The sequence below is a fragment of the Clarias gariepinus genome, chromosome 12 (genome assembly GCF_024256425.1).
Source record: "Clarias gariepinus isolate MV-2021 ecotype Netherlands chromosome 12, CGAR_prim_01v2, whole genome shotgun sequence".
In the NCBI taxonomy this organism is placed as follows: domain Eukaryota; kingdom Metazoa; phylum Chordata; class Actinopteri; order Siluriformes; family Clariidae; genus Clarias; species Clarias gariepinus.
Window position 1 is genome coordinate 4,585,378 of NC_071111.1, and position 27,312 is coordinate 4,612,689.

Here is a 27,312-nt window from a genome sequence, read left to right on the forward strand (position 1 = left end):
TGTCCATATTTTTCACAATGTGTGTGTGTGTGTGTGTGTGTGTGTGTGTGTGTGGAAATGATCTTACTTTCACCATTAAACACAGCTCTGATTTACACTGTGGATTTGTTAACCCTGCAACATCACCATGAGTTGAAGTAATCTCCATTCATGTTGTTTCTTTCTGACCGCGTGTCTTCTGTGAGGTTGACGCTCAGCTCCATCCTTACAGAGTTCACCTTAAAGTTCTCAAACCAGTTCCAGTCGTTTCAGCTCAACCTCCTTCATTGTTTTTAAATGTAATCTGCCTGGAAATATAAGTATCCTTTCATTTTTATTGAATTACTGAAATAAATCAACTTTTCAATGACATTTTAATTTATTCTAATAATTTCATTCTTATTTTAATAATTAATTCAATGATTTTTTTTAAATGTTTTTGTATTAATAAATGAATTTTAGTTAAATTAATAATTTACTTTCAGTATAATCGTGGCCTTATAAATTGACATCACTCAAAATGAGAGAATAAATAAATAAATAAATGAATGCGAGAATTCTCATGATTTTTATGAAATAATTAAAAAAAACTTAAGATTGAATTTTTTTTTACATTTTATTTAAATGGAAGTTTTGTATTAAGCTTCCATATCTTTAAATGATTCTTTCCTTCATTGGTAAGTGTTACATAAAGATATTTCATAGTAGTTGTGCTCACAATAACACAAAGACAATGTTGCTGTATGTAAAGAATCAGTCTCCGGTCCCTTAGTATAAATAAGCTTTATTTGCAAAAAATAACCCCTACAGAGATACAGAGAGGAGGAAACGGATCATTTACAGGTCATTATACAGGTAAAACAGAAAGCCCGCTCGGAGCTGTGCTTAAAATCACCTGGTGAACAAAGAGTTAACATTAGGACCAGGTCCAATCCTGACACGAGAAAAGTCTTTAAAAGGTGAAGTGACGCACATGAGAACCCTGTAATTAGTGTTATTCACATTTGCACTTGATCTGAATTAATCGCGTAAAGCCCAGATTAAAACCCTGATTGTGGGATGTGCACTATTCATGGTGAGCTGCAGTTATTTATCGGTGTTGCCACGGCAACAGCCAACCAAGGAAAGGAAAGAAAAATCGTCTACATTTAAAAACTAAAATATTTCAAGGTATTAATGTTCTGATTTTAGCATCACGCTAATTACAAGATAAAGATATCAGAGGTTCGAACCAGAGCTCCACCATCAGTCGTTTCTATGGCGACGCACACACTGACAAAACAGTAGTTAGCGGTCACTAATGTTTAAGCTGAACGCTCGTCCTCATACTGAGAAAGCTTTAATAAAACGCCTGCTCATAACATCTGACCAATCAGGACACAGTGACATTTAAACCCATCTGTCAGTCATGGAGCTTTTTAAATTAGTAAGCCCCGCCCCTCTCCCGGAAGAACCGAACAAAACAAAACTTTCTACCTTTTGTCTACCATGTTGTGGGTGTGGCCTTCGCAGACACACTGAAGAGAGGCGGGGATGTGTTTTGAAGTCTAAGAAGTAACACATTTTTTGACTGGTTTTAGACGGTGCCCGATTTTGCTGCGATTTTTACACACACAGTCTAGAAAGAATGAAGGCTTCGGCAGGTGGGCGGAGCTTTCTAAATTGACAAACAATATGACTGACTGGTAGAGAATCTGGTTGGTTCTTTAAGCATGCACCTTGCGGGGACAACATGAGAAGTCTACGACTTCAAAATGACTGACTGCTGCTTTAATTTTATTTTATATTGTAATGATAATATTGTCACATGTGAGGACTCGCTGTGTCATGATTGGCTGAAAGCTGGTGGTCCCCCATCATGTGGATTTGCTCCACTTTTTAATAAAGCTCTGAATATCATGAGAAGCATCCGATTTTAAAATGACTGACTGCAGCTTTAATTTTATTTTAATTATTACTGTAGAGACAGTTGGAAGCTGGTGGTCCCCATCATGTGGATTTGCCCCTCTGGAGACAATTATTTGTAACAGAGCTTGGTGAATATCAGATGAAGCGCTCGATTTAAAAATGACTGACCGCTGCTTTAATTTTTTTTTTTTTTACATGTATAGCAATTCCCTTAGAGCTTCTCATCAGAGCAGATGCAAAGTCAAACAGATCAGAGACGTAAATAGAAAATGACACATTTCTTGACCCCATGGAGACGAACGTGTCCGAGTTCGAACCTCTAAGTGGTCCTCTTGTAATTACTGTCTACATTTTTATTACAATTTGAATCATTTCACCTGCTAGGCCTTTAGAAGATCTGAAGATCCCTAACTCGCACATACCAAACGTCCTGTTTCTCATACAGAAAAAATGTGTGTAAAATGCTACAATATTTAATATTTTAAAGTATTTATAAAGTGTTTATAGTAATCAGGACAGTACTGCAGAAGTGTGACCTCACACCCTGGACATTCCCTCCCTCCTCATTGCACTGTATTATATATCTGTAACATTACTGCTCTCCTGAATGTAGATTTAATTAAAACAGCGTGTAGCCAGTTGGAATGTAGTCGAATGCCTATGCTAACTCTACACCATGACCTTTCATTAATGGCCCCTAGGGTTAGACACCGTGTTGATTTTGGCAGTCAGTTGAGTTTTGACCACATCGATAAAACTCTACGAGGAAGACTTTGGCAAATTAGTTAAGAAATTCCTTCATTTATAAAACAAAAAAGTAAAGAAAAAGAAAGAAATAAAAAGAAAGTTTGTAAGTCAGTACACGTCCTGTAACTGTCGATCTCTCTCAGAGACAGACTCCTTCCTTTTGTTATCTGGTTTCTCTGACGAGAGGACGTGCGAGACTTGTCCCTCAGAGGAATCCTCCCAGACAGAGCAGCAGCACGGCGTGGATGGTCAGCAGGTACAGGGACACCAGCAGCGGCGTTCTCTGGCGGGAGCAGAACGCTCCGCGGAACATCCGGATCAGTCCTGGACCTCCGCTCCGGCTCTGAAACACAAGAACACCAGCGTCAGAGCCGAGACGGAACTGTTCCCGTTCACATCACTGTGGGGTGCATTACTGTACATACCCGAGTAACAGTGCCCTCTGCTGGATCGATGAGCACTGCCGTCTCCGAGTGAACATCCCGTGGCCCAGAGTGCCACTCCTCCTGCCTATATCTGGGCACACACACACACAGACACACACACTTGAACCTTTCTTGTGTGGAAAAATTGTACAAAAAATAATAATAATAATAAAATAAAGCCTGAGCATGAGGTATGAGGCCACAACTTGCACATACGCTTTTATTTTTGTAATTTGTTTCCTTACATTTGTTTTTTATTTCTTTAGCTTTCCTTTTTATTTCCTTTCCTTATATATCATCTATGTATTTATGTAGTTATCCTTTTTAATTTTTTTCTCTTCCTTTTTTATTTACTGCACACACCCACATAGAAAGGTTACTGTAATTGTTCCATTAATTGATTCGTGTTTTCTCATGTTTATTAAATTATTTAATTTATGGTGGTGGGTTTTTTTTTTTTTTTTGCATTTCCTGCTTTTATTATTCTTTTTTTATGCATAATTAATGTTTCAAATATTCTTTCTATTATTTTCTGTTTCTTTATTTAGACAAAATTTACACTTTCTGTCCTTTATAATAAATTTAATCAATTTAATAAAACCAATTTATATTTTACTTATTTATTTTATTTTATTATATTTATATTTTTTTCTATATTGCGAATAATTTTGTTTTATTATTTTATGTTTCTTTCTTTTGTTATTGTTTCCTTCTATCTTACTCAATTATATCTATGTGTCTTTCTTCTTCACAGTTATGTCTAGTAATTTTTTATACATTTAAAATTAGGGATCAAATAAAATAAAAAAGTACAAACAGTTTTGTGTCCCATCAAAATCAGACTGGCAGCAGACAGGAAGTGATGTAATTCTGTGATTGAGGTCAAACCTTTTGAGATGGTCCTGTGCTGTAGAGAGCTGCTCCTGTACGCTGAGCCTCATCTCCATCTCCTCATCCAACCTGATCAACACACGCACACACACGATCAAAGACAATGTGTTATCATACTGTGAGGTGATAAAAAGTCTTGTAACGTGTACTAGTACTCATGTACTAGTTAGTACACACTGGTACCTCTTCTGGAGAAGAACACATTCTGCCTTATAGTCCTCGCTATGCCCAAGGGGGCCTCCGGGGGCGCTGTCTTCTGCAATTCTTGCCTAGAAATTTTAGAATACGCAGATTTGATGTTACATGCAGGACGATTTGTGTAAAACCAACAAATATACAGATACAAATACACTTTTGTTGTCAGATATTGCAATAGTAGCATAAATAAAAAATTTCAAAATAAAATCTATACAGCACACATGATTAATATGAATATCCTGTTCTGACACTTATCTGTCGGGATTTATTATTACGCTTTTTTAAAGGTAAAGTGCAGGTTAATTTGTTTTATTTTTACTTTAAATTTTGTGCCAATTATTTTTATGTATTTATTTTTTGGGGCTATAGAACAAATAATTTGGGTTTCCGTTATTTTCTAAGGGAACATTTTGCTTGGATTTACGAGTGTTTTGAAATATCAGCCCACTCTCAGAATGAATTATGCTTGTAATCCAAGGTTCCACTGTATCTATAACATCCTTGTGAAAGGAGCTGATTTACATAACTATATCTTACCTAACACAGACAGAATTGCAGGTGCAGAACAAACTACTGCTGTAAAAAGCTAAATTAAAGTAAGAAGCCCATTTATAAACTAATCATATGCAGGTGCTGAAAAGTCTATTTAAGCAAACTATTTGATTTAGTCAGGCTAATAAAGAAGCGTTCCCCCGTTCACCTGTCTGTGTGTGTGAGCCTGCAGGAGTTTGGGCTCGGATGATCGCGCCTCCTCCAGCATGGCACCGAGTTGGCGTATCTGCTGGTCACGTTCGGAAAGCGTCGTTAGCGTTTGCTTCCTCAGAGTCTCTGCTTGAGCCTGCAAGTCGCTACGCTCCAGCCTGCAGGGGGCGACAAAGCAAGATGAGCATCATCTAACACTGCAAGCTTTCAAATCAATTAAAAGGACACTTCAGACAGTTTCAGCACTTTGTAATGAGATATAATAAATATTTATAAATGATAACCGGATATGTTGTATGAATTATTACATATTAACTCAAAAAATTATTACGTTTGGACCACTGTAAAGGCCACCTTACGGTGGAACCTCGGCATATGAAATAATTTTTCAAAATTAAGAACTGAAGTTTCGCAAGACACTTGCCTTGAGTGACCGAACAAAAATTTGATTTCGCAATACAGAATTTCTCCTTAAGAACACGCATCTGAAACTGATTAAATTTGCAAGCTGAGGTTCTCCTGTAGGTTTACTTTTGTGCAGCAGGCAGGATATTTGTCTGATGACTTAATGTTAATTTGGTTTCCTGACGCAAATCTTCTGTGTATACAAATTACTCAGACTAGTAAAACTCACACATCAGCCAGTGTGTGTAGTTTAGCAGTATATTTTCTGCAACGACGTGCTTTACATAGCTTATTATTTCTAAACGCCCATGCATGGAACATTAGTCCTCTTACTTGATCATTTCCAGTTCCTGCCTGTCTCTCTCCAGCTGTGTATCCCTCTCCTGGAGCAGCAGTGTCATCCTTTTCTTCATCTCTCCCGTCTTATTCCTTTCGTCCTCCAGGATCTTGGTGAGTTTTGCAAGCTCTCCGGACCCGAGTCTTTCCAGCTCGTTGCGCTGCATCTGCACCTGTTCGAGCTGAATCACGAAGGGAGATCAGATGGTTGAAGCAGCATTTATAACTCATTAAATCAGCAAAAATTTTAAGTTGACCAAAACTACAGTATGTTACATTCCGCATGCTGGTTTATTTTTGTAGGGTCCGGGAAAACAAAAACAAAGTAAAAGTAGTAATATTGAGCAAAATAGAATAATTTAAATTGATCCAATTTAAAATTTAATTTAATTTATGTTAAACGTAAAGAAAGCATTTCTCTTGCAAATATCGTTGGTAAATCCAGCAACCAAACAAACTGTCCAAAATGATACTCAAGTATTTTTTACTCTTGCTTGTTGGGCAGCATCTTACATTACTAGGCTAAAGACAAATATCCTATATGTCACATAATCTATTAACAATCAGAAGTAACAACAGGAAACAATCTGGAAAACTAGTGTTCAATTAATTGCCAGTTTGGTCTATCTGTTTTCTTGAAACTTTTAAATAACCCTGATCATGGGAACAAAAGGATAAAACTACCTACATCAAAACGGCCACATGCGAGATGCTTTCAAGTTTGGTGAAAATAAGGGTATGGCAGAATTCCCTTCCCAATGGGACAGGATTTATTTCGTCCACAAATTGTGCATTTTTAGAGCGCCATTTCTAACTAGTGAGGTAATTTTTTTGAAGAAAATGTGAGTGGTGCTTACTGTTGAAAAATTTGGGCGTCTGGGCCTTTATAATGACAATCTATGGGATCAGGTGTTAAGGTACTCTAAACTAGTTGCTAGGTCGTGGCTTGACAGCTTTACAATCATCCTGAGAGACTGTCTAATTGCCTGAGTAAAATAAGCCCGTCCTTATGTCTTTATGACAATGGCATCCAGAGTTAGGTTCAGTTTCAATGTTCCTATGGAAGTTACCATGGCAGGGAATGCAACTTTGAGCACTTTCCATTTCAATGGCGAGTACCTTCACAATTACGTGCCAACTGGGCAAATTTGGGCACCTCTTGTGCCCCAGGGGTACATCTTGCGGGGCATGTCCTGACACAACTTGCAAGCCTCCACAAAATTTTTGCTCTGCGCTAGAATTCATAAAACTTGGTCTCAATGTTAAGTCTATGGGATATCTGGGTGGTAAATTGACTCCCCCCACCCCTTAGAAACGTCATAACACCTCTTTCATGGGTCTATGACAAACGGTAAGGGACTAGTTACGTGCCAAAGTTGGAAGAAGAGTTTTTAAAAAAAAATCATAATAATAATAAGCCTGCAAGATAATACGAAGTGATGCGTCTCAGGCACCACTATTTAAGTAATGGTTTTATCAAAGTTAGGTACCATTCTTTCCCGATCATTCTGGAGTGCGGAAAGGGCGTTCTTCAAACTCCACACTTCACCAGTTGGGCCGCTGGGTGGCGCTGATGAGTGTCCCGACTGGTGACGCTCTTCCATGCGAAGCCGCAGTTCCTTCAATTCACTGATGGCCTCGTCATGTGTATCCTGCAATGAACCCATGGCTTGACCGAAGGCCTGATTCTGGGCTCGGAGTTGGGCTGCTGCCTCCTTCTCTGCCAGGAACCTCTGCTCCATCTCCAGCAGGTCTTTGGCCAGTTCAGCCACCCTCTCCTCAGCTGTCTCGGTCTCGGTCCGAAGTATCCCGCCCTCCCAGCGCAGCTCTTTCAACTCCTTACTGTGTGCTGCATACTCCTCCCTTTCAGATGCTAGTGTTTCCCTTAGGGTGCTGATTTCCTTCCTGGCTGCCTGAAGCTGCTCTTTTAGCTTCTCCACCTCTGCACCAGGAGCATCATGGTGTGTCGCTTCAACCTGTCCAGACTGGCGCAAAATCTCATGCTCCACTGCAGGGCCTCTTTTAACCAAAGCTTCTTTTTCCAGAACCTCCATCTTGGCCTGTAACTCTTCTCTCTCTTTTTCTAAGGCACTGATACGTTCAAGCTCTACTGAAAGCAGCTTCTTATGCTGGGAATCCTTCATAGAGAGAACCTGATTTAACTCGTCTCGGTAACCATGGAGTTGAGCGTCCAGTTTGGCATTCTCAGCATTGAGGTCATCACGTTGGGCCAGAAGGGCACGAAGCTCCTCCTTCAAGCTGTTGTTCTCAGTAGCGGCTTCTTGAATAAGACCATCCTTCTCCATCATTAACTGAAAAGACAAGAATGTGTTGGACTACATACAAGCTCTGAACTGATGACGCTACTACAATAAGACCTTACCTGGAGGTGTCGCTCCTCTAATTGCTTGTATTGGCTTAGTACCCTGTCCCGATCATCCTGCAGGGATCCCATAGCCTTTGTGAAGTTGTCCAGTCGAGCTTTGCTTTGGCTGGCATCCTCCTCGGTTTTACAAAGCCTCTCCTCAAGATCTCTCATAATTGCTCTTCTTTCCTCCAGCTGTTTCTCTGCCTTTTCTGCCCTGCTGTCTGCTTCCTTCCTGGCCTCCTCCACAGCCTAGGGGCAAAACAAAACAAAATCATAAAACAGTATAAAAGAACAATGTTCTCAGGTATCCTAGAATAGGACCGAAAATGAATACCTGAGTGACTGCGTGTTCCTTCTCTCCAAGTAGCTCCACTTCCCTCTTCTGCTTCACAGCTAATTCTGCTTGAAGAGTGTCTGTAAGGGTTTTAGAGGAACGCAGATCGGTCTCTAGTTGCTCCAGATTTAAGCACAACCTTCTTTCTTCTGTTTCCCGTTCCTTAATATCAGCCCTGGATTGATTGATGTCGCTTTGAAGCTTGTCAACTGCTTCTTCTAGAGCCTTAGCTCGATGACGTAGACCTTCTGCTTCCGCTTCCAGCGAGGTAAGCTGAGATTGTGTCTGGGCAAGACAGAGTTCTGTCTCAGTCAGTTTCTGCTGCAAGTCTTCTCTTTCTTTTTCTAAAGCATTTAGAGATTCCTTGTGCTTTTTCTCTGCCTCGGACAACTCCAGTTGCCAGCGCTCCTCTTCTTTTTGCAACCTGCAAGATAGGCACAGTTATGAGAAAATCACAATGACAGTTATTCATTTTAAAAGGATATTCATAGAACTTTGGTGATTATGACAGAAAATTAAAATATGAATAAAACAAACCTTTCTAGAGAGCTCTGCAGCTGCTCTTTTTGAGTAGTCTCCTTCTGAAGTTGCTCAGATAGGTCCTTAGCTCTGCTCTCGGCTTCCCTCAGTTCAGACTCTTTTCCCTGGAGGGCACTGTGGAAACGGTTTTCCCACTGCTTAGCTTCATCAAGAACGCGGTCACGGTCATCCTGCAGCGAGGACATGGAGCGCGAGAAGGCAGCCAGCCGTGCTAGCGACCCATCCAAACGTGCTTGTGTTTCCTGTGCATATTTTTGTGCCGCATCTGCAATATTCTTAGCCACAAGAGTTGCTTCTTCTTCTCTTTCTCGGTCTCTGTAGGCCTGCTCCAACCTTTGTTCCATTTGTTTAAGCTCTGCTCCCAAGCGATACCTCACCTCATCAAGGGTTCGTTCAGCTTCAGACTTCAGTTCGGCCTCTCGCCGGCATAGTAATTCTTCAGAGGCTGCTTTCTCAGCACGTGCCTCTTTGACCTCAGACTGAGCCACGTCCAACTTCCCTTTGTACATCAATAGCTCTGATTCAAGTCTACTTCTTTCTTCTTTGATCTTTGCCATCTCCTGATGAGCTGATTCAAGCTCATTAGACACCTCATTTTTACTCAAGAGGAGAGCCTTAGCTTCCCGATCAACAACACTGATTCTTTCTTGGTACTGGATGCAGTCTTTTTGCATCTGCCGGACCTCAAGCTGTTTCTCCCTCAGCAGTTCCTCAAGTTGACGTGCTCGGCTCTGGCTACCTTCCCTTACCCTTTGTGCAGATTTAAGCTTCTGCTCAAGCTCTTTCTGTTTTCCTGCTTCCGCTTCCGCTTCGGCTCTTTCTCTCTGAGCCTGTCTTTTATCTTCTTCAAGCCTGGCAGTTCGATCTTTTTCCCCTGTCAACTGGATCTCTAACTCGTCCCTCTCCCTTTGCACATTCTCCAGTTCTCTCTGCAAGTCTGCAAGGCGATCTCGACTGTCAGCTGCCTCCTGTTGGTAACCTGCTATACTGCCATTGACCTGGGCTAACTGGTTCATTAGTCGTTCTTCAAGGTCATCCTTCTCAACCTCTAGACTTCTGCGAAGTTCTTTAAGCTGATTTTCCTTCTTAAAACACTCTTCCTTCAGATTCTGCTCTCTTTCTGCAAACTCGTGAAGTTGATTCTTAAGAGATGATAGCTCTGCATTAAACAGGGATTCCTGCTCATCTTTGGTTCCCATAGTTTCTTCAAAACTTGAAGCTTTCACCTGAAGCTGGGTATCTCTTTTGGGACACTCTTCTTTAATTTTTTCTTCTCTATCTACAGATTCCTGAATTTGTTGCCTTAGAGAAGATAATTCTGCATTAAGCAACACTTTTTGTTCATCTCTGGTTCTTTTTTCATCTTCAAGCGCAGCTTGGAGTTTTTTTACCTTGACCTCTGCTGCCTTGAGAGCTTCCTCCTTCTCTTTCAGCTTCTCAACCATTGCTGTGGGTTGGCTTTGCACTTCTTGCTCCAACAGATTAGACTCTTTTGAAAAGCTACCAAGAACTAGATCTTTTTGGTTTTCAATTAAAACAGGGCTCAACTGCTGAGCAACTATGTGTTCCTTAACTTCCTCAGAGAAACCAACATTCATCCTTTCATTGTTCTTTTTATCCAATTCTTGAGCCAGTTGTTGTTTCAGTTTTTCAGTTTCTTGCTCTAAAGAACTTCGTTCAGCTTCTAATGAATCAAAACTAGCTTTTAAAGAATCAAACGCATTCTGAACTTTCTCTAGCTCTTGCTGCAAATTACTGTCCCATTCTTTGGTTCCTTTCTTCTCTAACTGTTCTCTAAGCTTCTCATTCTCCTCTTCGAGATCCATTATTTTCTGATGTTTTGTCTTAGCAAATTTGCGCATTTTCTCCTTCACAGTATCTACTTCCTTCTGAGCGTCTGCCGCTACCTTTTCTGCCTCTTGTCTGGCTACCTCATGGGCACGTGCTTTAGATGCTGATTCTTGCCTCTCCTGTCTTGCAGCCTCCAGCACTTTTCTAACCCGTTCTGCTTCATCACTTACATTCTCATACGACTTCAGTAAGGTCTCATACTCCTCTTTCATGCCTTGGAGTTTTTCTTCCCATCGCCTAGATGCTTGCTCTGCTTCTTCTCTGGCACTGTCAATTTGCCGTTTGTATGTTTCTTTTTCATTAAGCAGACCATCCATTGCTAGCTTAAGGCTTTCACAGGTGGCACCAAGACTCTGGTTCTCCAGCAAGGTCCTATCCACCTCTTCAATTAGTTTGCTTTTTTCTGTGCTAAGATTACTGAGATTTGCCTCGTAATTTGTAACCTTTTCTAGCAACTCTGATCTCAGCTTCTCTGCATTAGTCAGCTCTTCCTTTAAAATTTGGTTTTCTTTAAGAAGTTCCTTTCGTGATACCAGAGCAGCCTGAAGTTTACGCTGAAGCTGCTGCAATTTGACATTTTGGTCTCTCTCTTCATCCTGCTTCTGGGGGATTTCTGATTCCAGTTTTTGACTTCTTTCTTGCTCACTTTTCAATCCCTCTTGTAAAGAAGCAATTAGCTGATCTTTTTCCAATACAGTCTCCTGCATTTTCTGTAGAAGAAAGCTCTGCTCACTCAGCTGCTGGCTCAGGTCGATGATCTCCTCGTTTTTGCTTTTGAGGAACTGCTTAAACTCGTCCACCTCTGCTTGAAGAGCTACAACAGGAGATTCTGCATCTGAGATGCTTGTCTTGACTGCAGCGGCAGCCTCCTCCACTTCTGCCTTTAACATTTCAGCATGGGCTTCTGCTTGCTCACACTTATTTCTCAATGCATCTAGTTCTTCTGAAAGAGCATCTATCTGTTTCTCCTTTGCCCTCAATGTCTCCAGTTCTTTGCTAAGTTCAAACAACTCTGCCTCCTTGAGTGACAGAGATGCCACTCTTTCTTGCAGCTGTATTTCTAGATCCACACGAGCAGCTTGCTCAGATTTTATCAAGTCTTGGAGAGAACTGATCACACTCTCATGATTTTTTGAGGTGACCCGTGGAGTTTGATCAGAAGCTGATCCTTGTTGATTGATTCCTGTATCAGATGTCGTAAAGTCTACCCAATCCTCTTGAACCCAATCCCCTGATACAGGTTTCTCCACATTCACAGGTGTACTCTCTGACAGTTTCTCTACATTCACAAGCTTTTTTGTATCTCCGGGTTCCCTTGATTCCACAAGACTTTCTAGCTCTTTTACACGTTTTATAAGATCGGCATTCTCTTCATCGGTAGCTTCAAAACGTTCCAGAAGACCACTGTATTCTTCTTTTTGCTGTCTCAGCTGCTCACGATGATGCCTATCTTTTTCTTTTGCCTTGCGCAGGGTGTCTTTACGAGAATCCATGGCTTCCTGGAGCTTTTTCTGCAACGCATCAAGATCAGATTCCATGCTGGTGACCTGTAATTGGAGTCTAGTGTTATCTTCTTGAACTTGGCTTATCGTTTGTCCATTTTCACTTAACGCTTTAGCCTCCTCAACTAGACGTAGGATTTCTACCTGCGCCTCAGCCAGTGCTTCATCCTGGCTCAGCGCTTTCTGTTCAAGATCTTTTAAAGCCTCTTCTTTGGAAATCAAGACTTGTCTGGTCTCTTGTAATTGTGCTTCAAGCTTCTGTAATTCCTGTTCTCTTTCCCATTCCTCAGGCTTGACCTCAGCCTCTGGATTTACTTTTTCTTTGCTTTCTTCTGCTCCCTTTTCAAACCCAGCAATTTTTTTCATCAACTCTTTGCGTTGAACCAAAGCTGCCTGCAACTTTCTCTTCACCTGCTCCCCATCTGCTTTCATAGTAGCTATTTGAGCAATCAGGTTCTCGTTCTCCTTCCGCAATGCAACCAAGTTCTCACTCTCAAAATCTGTTTTATCTGCTTTCACTTTCTCCTGGTCATGCCACGTTTTCTCAAGCTCCAACATCTGCTCTTTTAGCATTTTGACCTCACTAGATATTGCAAACTTTTCCTCGCCTGCTTGAAGCAGTTTAGCAGTCATGCTTTCACTGAGTTCGATCATCTCCTGTTTCTTCAGGGAAAGAGACTGCTGCAAATCATCAAGCTCATTGGTCTTGCCAAGGAGAGCAGTGTTAGCTCTCTCAGCCTCCTCGGAAAACTGTTGAACCCTTGTCTCCATGTTGATGACTTTCTCTTCCAGATCAGAACAGACAAGTTCTCTGTCCTCCAACTGCACACCCAGCATCTGGGCATGACCTTCTTTCTCGAGGAGTTTCTGCTGGATCTCATCAAGATCTGCTTGCAGTGATTGGATCTTCTCATCCTTGGAGTCAGCCTCCTTTTGTAAAATCTCCAGTTGTTCCTCATGGACTTTCTCCAATGTCTTCTGCTCTGCTTCTTTATGAATCTTAGCTTGGGCCTCCATCAAGTCTCTTTCATATCTCAAGGCCCTTGCTTCTGCTTCATCTTTAACATCTGTCAGTGACTTTAGTTCCTCTTCCAGCAGGTGCACTCTGTCCTGGGCTTCAGCAGCTAAATCTTTCAGTTGTTGAAGTTCATGCAGTAGTTCGCTGTGTTTTTTCTGGACTTCCTCTGCCAGCATCTGTGCAAAAACATGACTAGGACTGGAATCAGCATTCAGCATGTTTGCTTCCTGCTGGCCAATTTGAATCTCTACGGTCTCATGGATAACCATGGATGATGATTCTACCTTTACCATTGAGCATGTAGATGTGACCTGCTCTTCACTTGTTTCCCAGGAGGAGGTGGAAACATGTAGAGCATTCAAGTCCTGAATTTGCTGAGGCCACTCTTGACTGGCATCTTGATTAATAGCTTCCAGGAGTGTCCAGCTGCTATGAGCAACTTCTGAGTCCGTGCTAGTTACCATCTCATCAGAGGAAGCTCCCTTTAACTCTACAGGTGACTCAAGCTGCATTCCAGTCACCTCAGGACTGCTTTCATTGTCAGCAGATGATGACACGATAGATGTAGACATAGTAGATGTTTCTGTATCCACTGCAATCAGTGTTGTGTCTTCTTCTGAAACATTTTCAAGATCGGGTAGTGCTGCAGAACTGTCAGATATGCTAGGAATGTTTTCAGTATTTTGAAAGTCAGAATTGTCTTGGTGTGAAATTGTCAGGTTTTGCAGCTCATTTAACGCCAGACGTTCCCTGAGGGCAGCAAGTTCCTTTTCTTGCTCAACCAGCTGCTGCTCCAACATCAAGACCTTCTCAGAATGTTGTCCATCTGTACCTTCAGTGTGGAAAAATCACATTAAAATCTTGTCTCAGTATAATAAAACTTTATTATTTTATTTATTTATTAGTTATTTCAAAGACAGCCCTGAAGTGGAATTTTACTAAGATCTGTCACTAAGTTGTGTCTTTGAACTAAATTTGTAGGTACACAACCAGTCAATGCTGCAATGGGGCAATGGTGTTCCAAAACAGCTGACCTGTTGTTGTTGTTGTTGTCGTTACTTAATTACCTAATTCCATGTTAGTTCATAGTTTTAAAAAAATCCAATATTGTTCGAGAATGTAGAAAATAAATAACTTAAAAAACATTGAATTAGAAGGCGTGTCAAAATAAATTCAGATTAAAAAAAACACATCTTAGTAATGAATCTAGTTTGTAAATTGGAGAATGTCTGTGATTATTTTGCTTCATTAGCATTACATATGGTTTGTATTAGTGCCGCCCAATTAATTGCATGAAAATCAAAATCGCAATTTGGACTAGTACAATTATTTAATTGCAAAAGGTTGTAATTTACATTTATTTATAGGTAATAGTCTGGAATTTTTATAGAGTTTACGTATAGTATACGTTAAAGTATACGTTTATTTTTTATGCAAACTTTTTGCTATTATTAGCCGTTAGTCTAGATACTGTACATACATGTGAATACATAATGTTACAGTTAATAGTTAAATAGTTAATTGCAATTTAAATCACATTCTAAATATGATTTTCCTCTACCAAATCACACAGCCCTAGTTTGTATTTTCTGTCAGTTATTTAAATGTTTGTCATAGTATATACTACATACTGTACCTTTTTATCTAAACCTGAGTAACATTCACAAACACATTAAAACATCTTAAACCTTTGAAGACAGTGGTAAAGATGGATACAAAGTTACACACAGGACACAGTGTTAAGGGCAACGTTACCTGATTAAAAGTGACACCAGGTGGCGTTGCCCTTCATTTATGTGCATTACGAAATAGTGTGTGCTTTATGATGAACCAATGTATTTGACCTTCATTTTAAATATAATGGGGTTTACAGAAGTCGGTTCATTAGTACGAGTTGTTTGTAAGTCTGTAATGTAATGTAGTACCAGATAAAAGAATCTGAAAACTGTGTATCTGTGTATGTGGCTGAGAACTGATAAGCAGTGTTAAACTTACACATTTTGATAAACTTAATAAATCTGAGGACGTCAAACTGAAAATGAAAAACTATTTAACAATACAAATGTCGCTTTATTTAAGCTTTTTGTTGCTGCAATCAAATTGAGTCTTAAGTGCCTGATGCATGTTTTTTAAACTTCAGAGACTTGCTAGCTACATGATTTAGAATATCTATTTGCAGCAATTTACTTCACAAGTAAATACAAGGTTCATAAATATTGGAACATATATATATATATATATATATATATATATATATATATTTTTTTTTTTTTTTTTTTTTTGTCTTTTATTTGGCATTTGGCCCCCACTTGACACATTGAATCGGAAATTTAACACTTAGAAAATGAACAAAAACTTTCAGCTTTATTTGACAAAAGTGTGGCGTTAACCATTTAGGAAATATAGCCATCTCCTTTCACACACACACACTCACCCATATTGTTTCAATATTTATGAACCTCACTGTGAATTAATTATTTAATAGGGTTAATCAAGCACCAGAAGTTTATCTCTGACTGAGAACGTTAGACACGTCAAAATATCTAAAGAAGATTTGAAATACTTTACTTTACAATGTTAAGTCAGTAAACCTCAAAAATAAACTCTGCCCTGTACAAGAGGTCAGTGACTACCTGAGGTCAGTGTCTACCTGGTTACCTTCCAAGACAAACACGCTCACCTTCTGCTTGGTCCAAATCCCTCACAGAACCGTCAGTCAGCTGATCTCCCAGTGGCTCGTCAGTGACCTGAAAAACACACGACGACTTTATACACTCGCAACGTGAACACGGTCATTACCAGACAGACACAGACGTACTAGTGTTTAATACCAGATCATAAACACTGAAGAGCGTGTAGGTGAAGGCCAGCAGAGGTAACACACACACACACACACACACACACACACACACACACACACACACAGAGAGAGATAATGAGTGGATTATCATCTGTCTGACCTGACAGACTGTCTGTCCTCTCAGTACATCATGACCTCACCACACTACCCCGTCTGATATCCTCTCACCTGACGCTCTGCAAGCTGCCGCTCGAGCTGCTGGATCCTGAGCCCTGCCTCCTCGCCCTCCGCCGTGCTTCTATCTAACTGTCCTAAAAACATGACAATTTTTAAATGTTGATTAGATTTTATTTCACTAAACATACGATAAGCTCAAGATAACATGCTTTTAATGTTTAAAGGAGCTATAAACCTACTGACTCCAAACAGAAACAGGAAATAATAATAATAATAATAAATACAACATGTTTTACAAATATTTCACACCCAATGTCCCTCATTGAAACCAGTAAAGATTTTCACTCCTAATTAGTGCTTTTTTCCCCCTGTTCATCAAAACATTCTAGACTTTTTTTCTCTTTATTACTCTTAAGATTCAAACACTGTTTTTTTAAACCCTAAACTACACTTTTCTAAATCAATCAAACATAGACAATTCATCAAAAAAAAAAAAAAAAAACTTTTTTTTTTTTGACTAAATCGTTTGTGTAAATAAAAAAACCATAAAGAGGCGGGGCCTCGAGTGGGGGTCAGCTACTCTGTCAATCATTCCAGATTCATATGATGATTGGCTTATGATGATCCCTACTCAGAGACTGGCAGGTCTAGAGCGAGCTACATCTTTGTTATATCGGTGTCTAAAGTAATCAGTGTTCTTCACTCTTACTCATACTACATTTAATTCATCAGTCCACTGAGTTTCTTCACCAGGGACGGGAATCAGTCGTTACCTCCCGATACGATGTTGTCACCACACCTATTGCAGGAGACGATTCGATTAATACTGCGATTCTATAAGTATCACGATTTTATAAATATCAGATTCAATAATAAAAAATAGTTTCTGATGTTGTTACAATTTTAAGGCCATAAACCTTTGAAATAGTTGAGGCATCACGTGAAAGTTTATACCTTGGCTTTATTCAACGCCTTCATATCTGAAGTGAACGAGTAATTAAATGTAGCGCGTTCTTTATAACATTAGTTTACTTACTTAAGCACCAAGCACAGCATTTAAACACTACAAACTAACTTCAATTACAAGAGTTTAACTTTTAACTTCAAATTAAATTAAACACAACGCTACATTGTTACTGAGCAGCGCGTATCTCTGTCATCCACCATCAATATTATTTCTAAACAAACTTATCAAATAAATACCATTACTATCATAATCACTCCTACCACACGGGATTCCAGAGTGTCGAGAGTTTAGAGCGCCACCTGTAGGTTCATTAAAGAATTGGTGATGTTTTATTCTCTAAAACGTCTCCAGAGTCTTAAAACTCAACCCGACTTGTCTTCTAATGCTTTCAATTTTAGCGCAAAAAAATACTTTATAAGAAGTCGAATTTGAACTTTAACTGAATCGATCTTCTTCCCCAACTTTATTCTTTACCTTGCAGTGTTTCTATGGTGACGATGATTTGAGACATCCGTGCTTCTCTGTCCTGATGTTCCACTCTCAGGTGGTTCAGTCTTTCCTCCAGAACGGTCAGGACCTGTGCAGGATCTTCTGGCACCACCATCTCCACCTCAGCGTCTTCACTGCCCAGAGAGTGAAGCCCCTTCCAGAGCTTCTCCAGCGCCTGCTTGGCTTGTACACCTGCTTCCTGTACGTCTTTCTCAGTGTCCAGCCTTTCTGTGAGGGACACGAGCTCCGTCTGCAGCCGTGTCAGCTCCTCTCTCTCGCTCCGGGACGCTTCCTCTCGTTCCCTTTCCACCGCATCGAGCTTCTCCTGTAACAGGTGCAGCTCGGCCACACGACGTTCAACCTCGACCTCCAGCTTCTTGCTCACTTCCTCTCTCTGCCTCTCTGAAGCCTCCAGGTTGGCACGCAGCGTTGTTAGCTCCGCCTCAACACCAGCATCCATCTCCTTCTCTTTACTGACACTTTCATCCAGGCTTGCTTTCACTTGGTCCAGCTCAGACGTCCTCTGGGAGAGCTTTGCCTCAAGAGCCATAACGGTCTGCTCTTTCTCCTTCTCTAAAGCTTCCAGATTGTTTCTCAGGGCTTGGATTTGTTCCTCAGCCTGCAGGGCTGTTTGGTGCCTCTCCTGTTCTCTGAGTTTGTGGGCTTCAGCGAGCTCCTGCTCCATTTGTCTGAACTGCGCAGTCAGAATCTAGACAAGAAACAAGAGGATAAGAAACGTTGGGAAGAACCTGGCTTTTATGACCAAGCAAACATTTTTATCATTTGTACCTGTTTTTGTTGATCTGCACTGTTGAGCTCCTGCTGTAACATCTCCAGGACTTCTGATCGAGAGCGCAAAGACTCCTCCAGCTCCTCGATTTTCCTCTGAGAATCACGCAGGGCCTTCAGAACAAACAAAGATGGACATTTACATGCGTTTCCTACAGATATGTCCAACCAACCCCACTTTTTGGTTTTTGTTTAAAAAATAAAAAGTAAATAAAAAAAAAACACCTGCTGGAGCTCAGCATCGTTCGAGGCCTGTGTGTTGAGCTGAAGCAACTCCTCCTCATGCTTTTGGATTTGCTCCTGAAACCGCACGTCTTTGTCCTTTACTACAGCCTGCAGAACTCTCACCTGGGTTAAAGAGGGCAGAGCAAAAATATGTTCACAGTAAGGCAGAGAAAGCTTTAAAAAAGACCATGTATGGTGAGGAAAAATGTTGACAAAATAAAAAAGTATGAGTGAAAAATGTTTCAACACGAATCAAACTAAATGCCTGCGTTCTCGCCTGCAGCATTCAGCGCGTTTAAACAGAACTCTGGCGTGCTCTCCAGATCAGTGCGGTTTATTAGTCGAGGTGAGGACACGGCATTCACGCTCAGGTTCCAGAGTGTCTGGTGTCTGGGAAAGATTCTACTAAAAGACAGCGATTCGACTCTGAATCAATTCCCATTCTGTGGTGAATAAAAATCATGTGGTCGTTACAAGGGGCGATCAATGTCAAAGCGGGATTTCTCAGCGGTGCTCGGATACCGTCAAGGCAGAAAGTTTCCTCAGTACCCCAGAAAGTAATAAATGATCAGACTGCCTGCTTACCATCTGAAACACCGGCCTCCCAGGAACTCCCAGATTTAATTATTTGTCACAAGTAACCCAGTGTGAACCGTCACTGCCCCACTCGAGTTCCTGTAATGTGTAAGTGGTGCAGTGGGCAGGATGAGGAGGGGCATTGTTCTGTAAAACAACAGAACAACTTCAGTGATCAAATCAGGCCTTATATTCCAATAAAGTAAGGGGCATTTAAGGAGTTCCTGGGATGCCGGTGTTTTAAACGTGGCAGGCAGTCCGAGAAAACTTTCTACCTTGAAGGTGTCCAAGAACTTGTCAAACACTGGGATACGTGCATTAGTGTAGCAGGAGATTATAGAGAGATAAAGGAAGTTCTGTTATTCTGAACAATCAAAAGTCCTACTTTGAAGAAACACCCTTCATTGATTTTTTTTTTTTTTTAATTATCTAATTTTTTTTTTCTGCTTTTTTTGGTTAAACTGCGACGATAAATCTGGCTCAGCAAACAGCCTGAAAGTTCCACATAAAAACAAACAAATCTGCACTTATTTTTTATGTAGTTTTGGCTTCAGAACCCGATTTAATAAATGTTTTATAAAAATTCATAATTAAATAACGTACCTGTTCTGCGTGCTCGTCCTCCTTCTCTTTAATCCTCTGTTCTGCGACCCTCAGCTGCTCATGCAGGCTTTGATTTGACGATTCCTCCTGACTTAACTTCTCTCTTAACTTGTGGAGTTCATCCTCCAAGCCAGAAGGCAGCGTGAAGGAGGTCTCTGAACTCTAAACACACACACATACACACGGAAATTATACTTCCAAATCATGGCATAATGTTTGTGCTGGAGAACATGAGTAATAAACTTATTCCAGCTCATCTAAACGCAGAGAACTGGAACAAACTGTTCAAAAACAAACACTAAGACATGGCTTAAGTGTTGAGGTTGGTGATGCTGAAAGAATCTTACTGGAAATTAGTCAGGGTTTGTGTGAGCAAAGACAGAACCACCAAACACTGTTAAAGCAGAGCGTGGAATAAACACCCCACAAAAAAATTATCAAAAAGCTATTTCTTCTTTAAAGGGCAACATTAAACACGCATAAGCCACTGGTTCAATATTAAACACCAACATTCACCATCAAACACTGACACTCATAGTTGGTTCTTTAAACACATAGATTCCTTAAGCCTTTATTATTGAACATTGGTGCTTAATGTCAGTGTTTAAGTACACACTTTGTCAAGACCAACATTTAAACCTAGTCAGACACCAGCAGTTACCATCCAACACCACCATTATAAAATATAAATCTTGTCAAACACTGAGATTCTCCATCAAAGACCAGCATTTAAACAATTAAACACCAACAATCACCATTAAACATTAATAAAAAGCATCCAAAACTGACAAATACCATTAAACACTGACATTCACTACCTGCCCTACAGGGGTAGCAGTGGTTAAGGCATTGGACTACGGTTCGGAAGATCCCAGGTTCAAACCCCACAACCACCAAGTTGCCACTGTTGGGCCCTTGAGCAAGGCCCTTAACCCTCAACTGCCCAGATGTGTAATGAGATAAAAATGTAAGTCGCTCTCTGGATAAGAGCGTCTGCCAAATGCCCAAATGTAAATGTTAATTTAAAGCCTAAAACACACCAACATTTCCCATTAAACACTAACATATTCCAAAAACCAACATTCAAACTCTGTCAGACACCAATATTTACTATAAAACAACAACATTCTTCACCAAACACCAACATTTAAACCCTGTCAGACACCAGCAGTTACCATCCAACACCACCATACTCCACCACACACTAAAATTAAGATCTAAAAAACACTGACATTTTCCATATAACACCAACATTTACCATTAAAGATTAACAGAAAGCATCCAAACACCTAAAGATACAATTAAACACAAACATTCAAAGCCTGTCAGACACCAAGAGTTCCCATTAAACACCAATATTTTCCAAAAACCAACATAAAAGCCACAGCAAACACCAACAGATACCATCAAACACCGACATTCCCCAACATTTTCATCCAACACAGACATCTAAATACTGTGAAGCACCAAGATTTATCATGAAACAACATCAGTTATCATAAGCCTGTCAAACACCAACTATTTCCCATTAAACACCAATATTTTCCAAAAACAAACATTCAAACTCTGTCAGAAACCAGCAGTTACCATCCAACACCACCTTTCTCCACCGCACACTATAATTAAAATCTAAAATCAAAACACTGACATTCTCCATCAAACCAACATTAAAACCCTTTTAGGCACCAATATCAAACACCAGCAACATTCTCCATCAAGCTTAATCCTTTAAACCAACTCAAGCAAACACCAAAATTCAAACTCTATCAGACACCAGCAGTTATCATTCAACACCATCATTCCACACTATCACACACTAAAATTATAATTTAAAATCAAAACACTGACATTCTTCATTAAACACCAGCATTTACCTTTATACATTAACAGAAAGCACCTAAAACCAACAGATACCATCAAACACTAACATTTACACCAACAGTTTCCATTAAACACCAATGCTGAAATACACCAAGAATAAATGACAAGGAAGTGTTCAGAGAGCAGTGTTTAATTTAGTGACCGTGCTCGGGTCAATAAGAAACAGAATAAAGCGTGGTTTGCGGTGAAGACACAGTGTTAGTAAAGTGTTAGTTAGAAGTGTTCCCTTGTGCGTGTGGTGTTCACACACCTGACTGCTGTTGAGCGCCTCCTGTCCTTTCAGCTCGGTGATCTGTTTATTCAGGGCGGCCATCTTGGCTTTCGCCTGCATTTTCAGTTTGGTGAACTTTGCTTCACCCTGCTCCTTCTCCTCCTATAAAACACACACACACACACACACAGTTATACAAGTGAAAAAAACAAACAAACAAAGGCCTCTCTTTAGCTACTCGTGAGAAGTGCATGTTTTTATTTAATATATAATAGGTTTTTATGTTTTTAAGTTACTTAAACACAGCTAAATACAGAACCCAGCAAAGTGTGTACAAGTGTGCTCGGACATTTCTCCACGAACACTGGTGGCACAAACAAAACAGATATTAAACACTGCGAGTGACATCATAAATCTGACATCATGCAAATTTGTTTTAAAGCCACAATTAATAGGTGATAAAGTGACCCTCCTCCCAAGATGAGGAATGGTGTGACTCCTCAGAACGTTCTACGGTTCTGATGCGCGCTGTTATGTCCCACCTTGAGAAGTTTCTCTGCGCAGGCCAGCTGACCGTCCTTCTCCCTGATCAGCTCTTTAAGCTGAACCACCAGCTGTTCTGTCTGAGCCAGGCGCTCCAGCATCTCCTCTGAGGCCCCTGAGACATCCAAGGAGGCATCTGGGCTGGAGAGCATCCTCGGCACCAAGCCGTCCTGTACGAAAAGGAAACACAGACATGGTGACACATACGCTAGGTTACAGTATTTACTCTAAACACTCATGTTTTCATGTTTCTGTGTGATTGGAAAGTATTCGAACAGCATCAACAAAACAAATACTGTATGTTTTATACATAACATCATTATAAATCTGATCCTTGGGACTGACTGTCCACACTGTTATATGACAGTGACCTGACCGGATTTGACTCTGTTCAGACTGGCAGCACAAACCTGTCGTTCTATCTGCATTGGTTGCTGTGGTAACGGCGCTGTAGGCGTTGGTAAACTGTAGCGTGTGTGTTGTGTGACGTCAAATGCTACTGATTTATAAGAACAGACAGATAACAGCAAGACACTTAAAAATGGAGATGTCAAATCTCTCAAAAGTGCTGTCAGTCATTTCACCTCTGTCCAGGGACAACTGTTCACCATTTCCATCTCTATTTCACCCATTATCTTCCAGCACGTTTTTCAACCATGGACGTCCACACCATGTGAGGAACTCCCGTGTGGGTTACGAGTGACGTAATGGACAAGTTGACATGACAGTTTGGACTACATGACAGAAATCTGTAACATTCCCCATCAAACGCCAGCACTCGCCACCAAACGCCAGCACTCGCTACCAAATACCAGGACTCGCTACCAAACAACAACATTTTTCACCTAACACCAGCATTCACCATCAAACACCAGCATTCACCATCAAACACCAGCATTCACCATCAAACACCAGCATTCACCATCAAACACCAGCATTCACCATCAAACACCAACAGATACCATCAAACACTGAAATTTAAAAAGTGGCTGATGCATGTTTAATGTTGCATCCAAAAACTGACAGATAACATTAAACACTGACATTCTCCATCTACCCCACATTTAAAGCCTATAAAACACCAACATTTCTCATTAAACACTAACATATTTCAAAAACCAACATTCAAACCCTGGCAGACACCAACATTTACCATTGAACACCAACATTCTCCATCAAACATCATTCAATCCCCGTTTCTCCACCACACACCAAAATTTTAATCTAAAATATAAACACTGACATTCTCCATCAAACACTAACATTTACCATTAAAGATCAATAGAAAGCACCCGAAACCAACAGATACCCTTAAACACTAACATTTAAAGCTTGTCAGACACCAACAGTTCCCATTAAACACCAATATTTTCCAAACACCAGCACTAGCCATCAAACACCAACACTAGCCATCAAACACCAGCACTCACCATTAAACACCAGAGTTTTCCATCCACCATGAGCACTCACTATCGAACACCAACAGATACCATCAAACACTGAAATTTAAACCTTTAAAAAACCCTTCAGCTCAGTGATTTGTTTATTCAGGATGGCCAACACTAACATTTACTATCACTCACCATTAAACACCATCTTTTCAACCAAAACAACCAAATCCACCAAACACTTTCACCCTTTCTCTAATTTGTAAAGGCTCTCTGAGTCATGCTGTTTTGAGCAGTGTTTATTCCTGCACGACCTTGTCCATCTTTATCCACAGATTATAAAGGAATGAGGAGACGTCAAAACACAGCCTTGTCTGGTGCTAAAAAATATTTCTACATTTGTATAAATAAATATGATTTCAGGAAACTGTGTGCACGTGTGTGTGCACGTGTGTGTGTGTGTGTTCCTGAGCGCTGCGCAGGTGCTGAGACTCACCTGAGGATCAGCATCATCGTCGCGCCGCTCCTCCCCAGATAACTCCTGCAGGACGGAGGTCACGCCCTGGGTCAGCCGGCTGAACATGGCCGCCCTGCTGGCGGAAAAACAAATAACAATAGAATAAATCCAATTAATCCTCTTCCGTGTAAAAAAAAAAAAAAAAGGTTTTGTCTGTACATTAATCAGCACTCGCTGCTTCAATGATATCTTTATGTTTCATACGTTGCAGGATCAGACACTGCCTGTGTGTCTGTTCAGCCAGACCTTTTTCACAGCATCATACAGAACTGTCTGGACAGAATATAATGAATCTCCTGCAGTCCTTAGATCTCTGCGTGAAGTTTAATCTGCACCATCAGTGAATCTAAATGTGGAGTAAAAGTGATGTTATGAACAGTTATGTGTGGGATTTAATAATCTACTGTAAAATAATCTACTAATGTGCTACTGTCTCAATGTAAACAAACACCTGCACCAATAGATATTAATTAGAAAAGATAAAGTGAATATTTTGACTGGGATTAGTTCATATTTTCACTTTGGCTGAAATAACAGCGCTGAAGTGGTATAAGTGAATTTTAACACGCTGGAGTGGTTTTAAGACAAAACTTCATCTTTATCCTTTTATCTCCTTTTTCCATTTCTCATCTGTGATTCACTCTCCGATTACCGAACAGGGAGTGTATTTGTCTGAGCACCAAAGAAGGACAACTTAGTGTAAACAAGGCGTAAGATACTCAACCTTACAGAATGGGATTTCTTTGTATTAATAAGTTAGACAGAGAGTTCTGCTGTACAGAGAGACACACAGACATGGACGTGGGCTTCAACCTCAAATAATAATAATAATAATAATAATAATATCACTGATTACATTAACAGATCAGATTATTATTAGATTTAACCTTTTAACTGTTTTCACAAGTAGTTATATGTATAAAAACAGATATAAAGACACGGTGTGAAGTGTTTAACACGGTATTTAGACAGAAGAACCCAGACTGTGGTATTAGCAGCAGATGGAGTAGTGGCCTGAGGGAAGGGGGGTGTCAATACTTCTGGGCAGCACATACGTGAGCTTCAGTGTGTAACCTGTTCACCTGTACCGTGCACATCTCACTCGCGGGGGACCTTTTAAACCGGAAGTAGACTCTACTATAGTAACCTAACACGCGTCAGCCAATCACAGGCCTGTTCGTGCTGTCACCATGATTAATATTCATGAGCTCAATCCGGAAGCTCGCGCGCTGCGTAATGTGGCGTTGAACGTTAAAGACCCCGCGACCAAACGGCAGCGTTAGAGACGCGAGTGCGCATGCGCCGCGTGCTCTTTTTTCCCCTTCTTTTTCCCTCTACACATCCAGCAGTAAAGATTAATGAAGTAACGCTGCGGGACCGCGCGGCTCCTGGACGTAGACCCGGACACCGAGCTGCTGATCACACCGAGCACACGGAACACTCAGCCGCTCCTGAGCACCAGGTTAGTGTAGGGTGGGAAAAACACTCGCGCATTAGTGTTATTATTATTATTATTATTATTATTATTATTATCATCGTTAGATATCTCGGATACACTACTGTAAACCACGCGAAACACTAAAGGACATTTATTTCTCTAAGAGTTACGGAACTGACCTGCTCTGGATCCTCCTGAAGCGAGTAACACTGCGGGCTGTACTGGGACTCTTTAATAAACGTCGTGTTTAGGATTTCTGAGCAGAGCCACATCACCAAACATCCCGGAAACGAAACACTCACACTACTGCGATTGGCCTGCGCAGGGGCAAGGGAGTGTCTACAAATTACACACCCAGACCTGAAGCGGAGCGGTGAGGGAGCGTCTACAAACTGAACACCCAGACCTGAAACTGATCAGTAAGGGAGTGTGTACAAATTACACACCCAGACCTGAAACTGATCAGTGAGGGAGCGTCTACAAATTACACACCCAGACCTGAAAGCGGAGTGAGACTGAGCAGTAAGGGAGTGTGTACAAATTAAACACCCAGAACTGAACCTGATCAGTGAGGGAGCGTCTACAAATTACACACCCAGACCTGAAGCGGAGCGGTGAGGGAGTGTCTACAAATTACACACCCAGACCTGAAACTGATCAGTGAGGGAGCGTCTACACATTACACAGCCAGACTCGAAGTGGAGCAGTGAGGGAGTGTCTACAAATTACACATCCAGACCTGAAGCGGAGCGGTGAGGGAGCGTCTACAAATTACACACCCAGACCTGAAACTGATCAGTAAGGGAGTTGTACAAATTACACACCCAGACCAGAAACTGATCAGTGAGGGAGCGTCTACAAATTACACACCCAGACTTGAAGCGGAGTGGTGAGGGAGTGTCTACAAATTACACACCCAGACCTAAAACTGATCAGTGCGGGAGCGTCTACAAATTAAAAGCCCTAACCTGAAGCGAAGCAGTGAGGGAGCATCTACAAATTACACACCTGGACCTGAAACTGAGCAGTGGGGGAGCGTCTATAAATTACACACCTGGACCTAAAACTGAGCAGTGAGGGAGCGTGTACAAATTACACATCTGGACCTAACCTGATCAGTGAGGGAGCGTGTACAAATTAAACACCTGGACCCAACCTGATCAGTAAGGGACCGCAAACAAATTACACACCCTGGCCTGAAGTGAAGCAGTTAGGGAGTGTCTACAAATTACACACCTGGACCTGAAACTGGGCAGCTGGGGAGCGTCTACCAATTACACACTTAGACCTGAAACGGAGCAGTGATGGAGCGTATTCAAATAACTTATCTGGACCTAAACCAGAGCAGTGGGTCTACAAGTGTCCACACATGGCCCTGAAAGGAGCAGTAAGCGAGTGTGTACAAATTCTAAACTCAGGTTTAAAACGAAGTGCCGAGTAAAGCATTAAGCGTCATCTACAAATTACAACCACTCCCTTGAAATGAAGTGACAAGGGAGTGTCA

The 27,312-nt window shown here is 40.9% G+C and overlaps 1 protein-coding gene across 2 annotated transcripts; it reads right to left on the reverse strand.

Annotated features, from left to right (window-relative positions):
- Positions 1-743: 743 nt before the first annotated feature.
- Positions 744-26,436, reverse strand: golgb1 (golgin B1). 2 transcript variants are annotated; one of them, XM_053509138.1, is made up of 21 exons: positions 26,410-26,436; positions 25,988-26,168; positions 24,350-24,443; positions 22,465-22,635; positions 21,962-22,084; positions 19,831-19,992; positions 18,652-18,774; positions 18,427-18,540; positions 17,623-18,346; positions 16,233-16,315; positions 15,885-15,951; positions 8,831-14,036; positions 8,294-8,717; positions 7,975-8,208; positions 7,082-7,903; positions 5,589-5,773; positions 4,849-5,008; positions 4,134-4,219; positions 3,948-4,019; positions 3,060-3,150; positions 744-2,977 (listed from the first exon to the last, which is right to left on the reverse strand). In XM_053509138.1, exons 3-21 carry the CDS (start codon positions 24,434-24,436, stop codon positions 2,840-2,842), a joined length of 9,072 nt encoding a protein of 3,023 aa, XP_053365113.1. In that variant the 5' UTR covers positions 24,437-24,443; positions 25,988-26,168; positions 26,410-26,436; the 3' UTR covers positions 744-2,839. The 2 variants fall into 2 exon arrangements, with proteins under 2 accessions (XP_053365113.1, XP_053365114.1); XM_053509139.1 differs by lacking the exon at positions 26,410-26,436 and having other exon boundaries at positions 24,350-24,446; positions 25,988-26,015.
- Between the last annotated feature and the right edge of the window lie 876 nt (positions 26,437-27,312).